The sequence below is a fragment of the Myotis brandtii genome, unplaced genomic scaffold (genome assembly GCF_000412655.1).
Source record: "Myotis brandtii unplaced genomic scaffold, ASM41265v1 scaffold786, whole genome shotgun sequence".
Classification (NCBI taxonomy): Eukaryota; Metazoa; Chordata; class Mammalia; order Chiroptera; family Vespertilionidae; genus Myotis; species Myotis brandtii.
The window spans coordinates 292,965-294,434 of record NW_005371157.1 but is presented as its reverse complement, the minus strand read 5'-3'; the positions used below and the strand labels follow the sequence as shown (position 1 = coordinate 294,434).

General features: G+C 61.2%; 1 protein-coding gene across 1 annotated transcript in view; it reads right to left on the bottom strand.

The window, feature by feature from the left end:
- Window positions 1-1,470, bottom strand: part of TTYH3 (tweety family member 3) — a gene marked incomplete at its 5' end in the record, with an annotated part of 14,041 nt that overhangs the window by 6,994 nt on the left and 5,577 nt on the right. Inside the window, 2 exons of the mRNA XM_014530980.1 lie at window positions 3-28; window positions 1,279-1,404. Of these exons, the coding sequence (XP_014386466.1) occupies window positions 3-28; window positions 1,279-1,404 (152 nt within the window). The remainder of the gene's footprint in view (window positions 1-2; window positions 29-1,278; window positions 1,405-1,470) is intronic.

Sequence of the window (1,470 nt, the reverse complement as noted above, 5' to 3'; positions counted from 1 at the left end):
GCGCCTCCTGCACGCGGAGCAGAGGGTCCTGGGGGCACACGCCGCGCGGTCAGCACACGGTCAGGAGGGGGAGCCTCCAGGTCTCCGCCCAGCCCAGCCCCCTGCCCGGAGACCACCCTCAACCCTGTGACCGCGGCACGGACCTCCAGGGTCCTGGGCTTTGAGGAACCGCATCCCCAGAGTCCAGCCGTGGGGACAGCTGAGGACGCAAGGACAGACCACAAACGCCTGTCCCAGGCGCCACCACTATGCATCCCTTTACTGCGACGGGAGGGACAGAAACACCCACGCCTCCTGGCATGGCCGGTTCTTTTAAAAGTTGCAATTCCAGAAGCAGCTCAAGACAAAGGAAGACTTCACGGCATTTAAACAGCAAACATTCCCGACAACACGTGCAGGGCGAGCCCGATCGTGTCTGTGTTGCAGTGCGTCTGCGTGGTGTGTGTCCGCATTGTTGTGTGTCTACGTTGTGTCTGCATTGTGGCGTCTCCATTGTTGTGTGTCTGCTTGTGTCATCTGCGCTGTGTGTGTCTGTGTGTGTGCGTCTGCATGGTGTGCCCACATTGTGATGTCTACATGCCAAGGCGACTGAGGGCAGGAGCAGCCAGCCTGCCCACATCTGACCTGGGCCTGAGCCTCCAGGGCTGAGGCACAGAGGTCGAAGCCCCCGGGTGATTCTGTGAAGACACCAGCGGCTGACACACCTCCCTCCCCACTCACTCAGGTGCAGACACCAAGAGGGGAGGCCGGGGGTGGGCTGTGCACCGTGTGTGCACTGTGTGTGCATGATGTGTGTGCACCGTGTGTGCACCGTGTGTGTGCACCGTCTGTGTGAACCGTGTGTGTGCACTGTGTGTGCACTGTTTGTCCGTGTGCACCGTGTGTGCACCATGTGTGCACCGTGTGTGTACTGTGTGTGTGCACCGTGTGTGTACCGTGTGTGTGCACCATGTGCGTGCCGTGTGTGTACCGTGTGTGTGTGCACCGTGTGTGTGCACTGTGTGTGTGCACCGTGTGTGCGTGTCCCAGGCCGGGCCCTGAGCACCAGGAGAGCTCAGTCCCGAGTCCCCCGGACGCCCCTTTGCAGGGTCCCGCCTGGTGGATCTTTACGTCTGTTCCCAGTTTCCTCACTTTTTAAATATAAAGAATGTATATGATTTTTAAAATAAGAAGCAGAACTTGTTAAAGAACCCACCAAACATCCTCAGGGAAACGAGTGCAGGGTGACGCCCAGCGTGTCACCGCCTGTGGGGTGGCCCTGCCCAGCCCCGCCCTCACCTGGGTGGCCGGGTGCTCCCGGGGGACGGTCCTCAGGAGCTCGGCCACGATGTCCTGCATCTCCACCAGCGCCTTGTGGCTGCCCGACAGCTTCTGCTCCGGAGAGAGGCCGCGGTTACAGCAGGGCCAGCGCCAGCGTCCCCCCCCAAAGGCCCTGCCCACATGGGGAGTCCAGGTGAGTGGCTGCGCCAG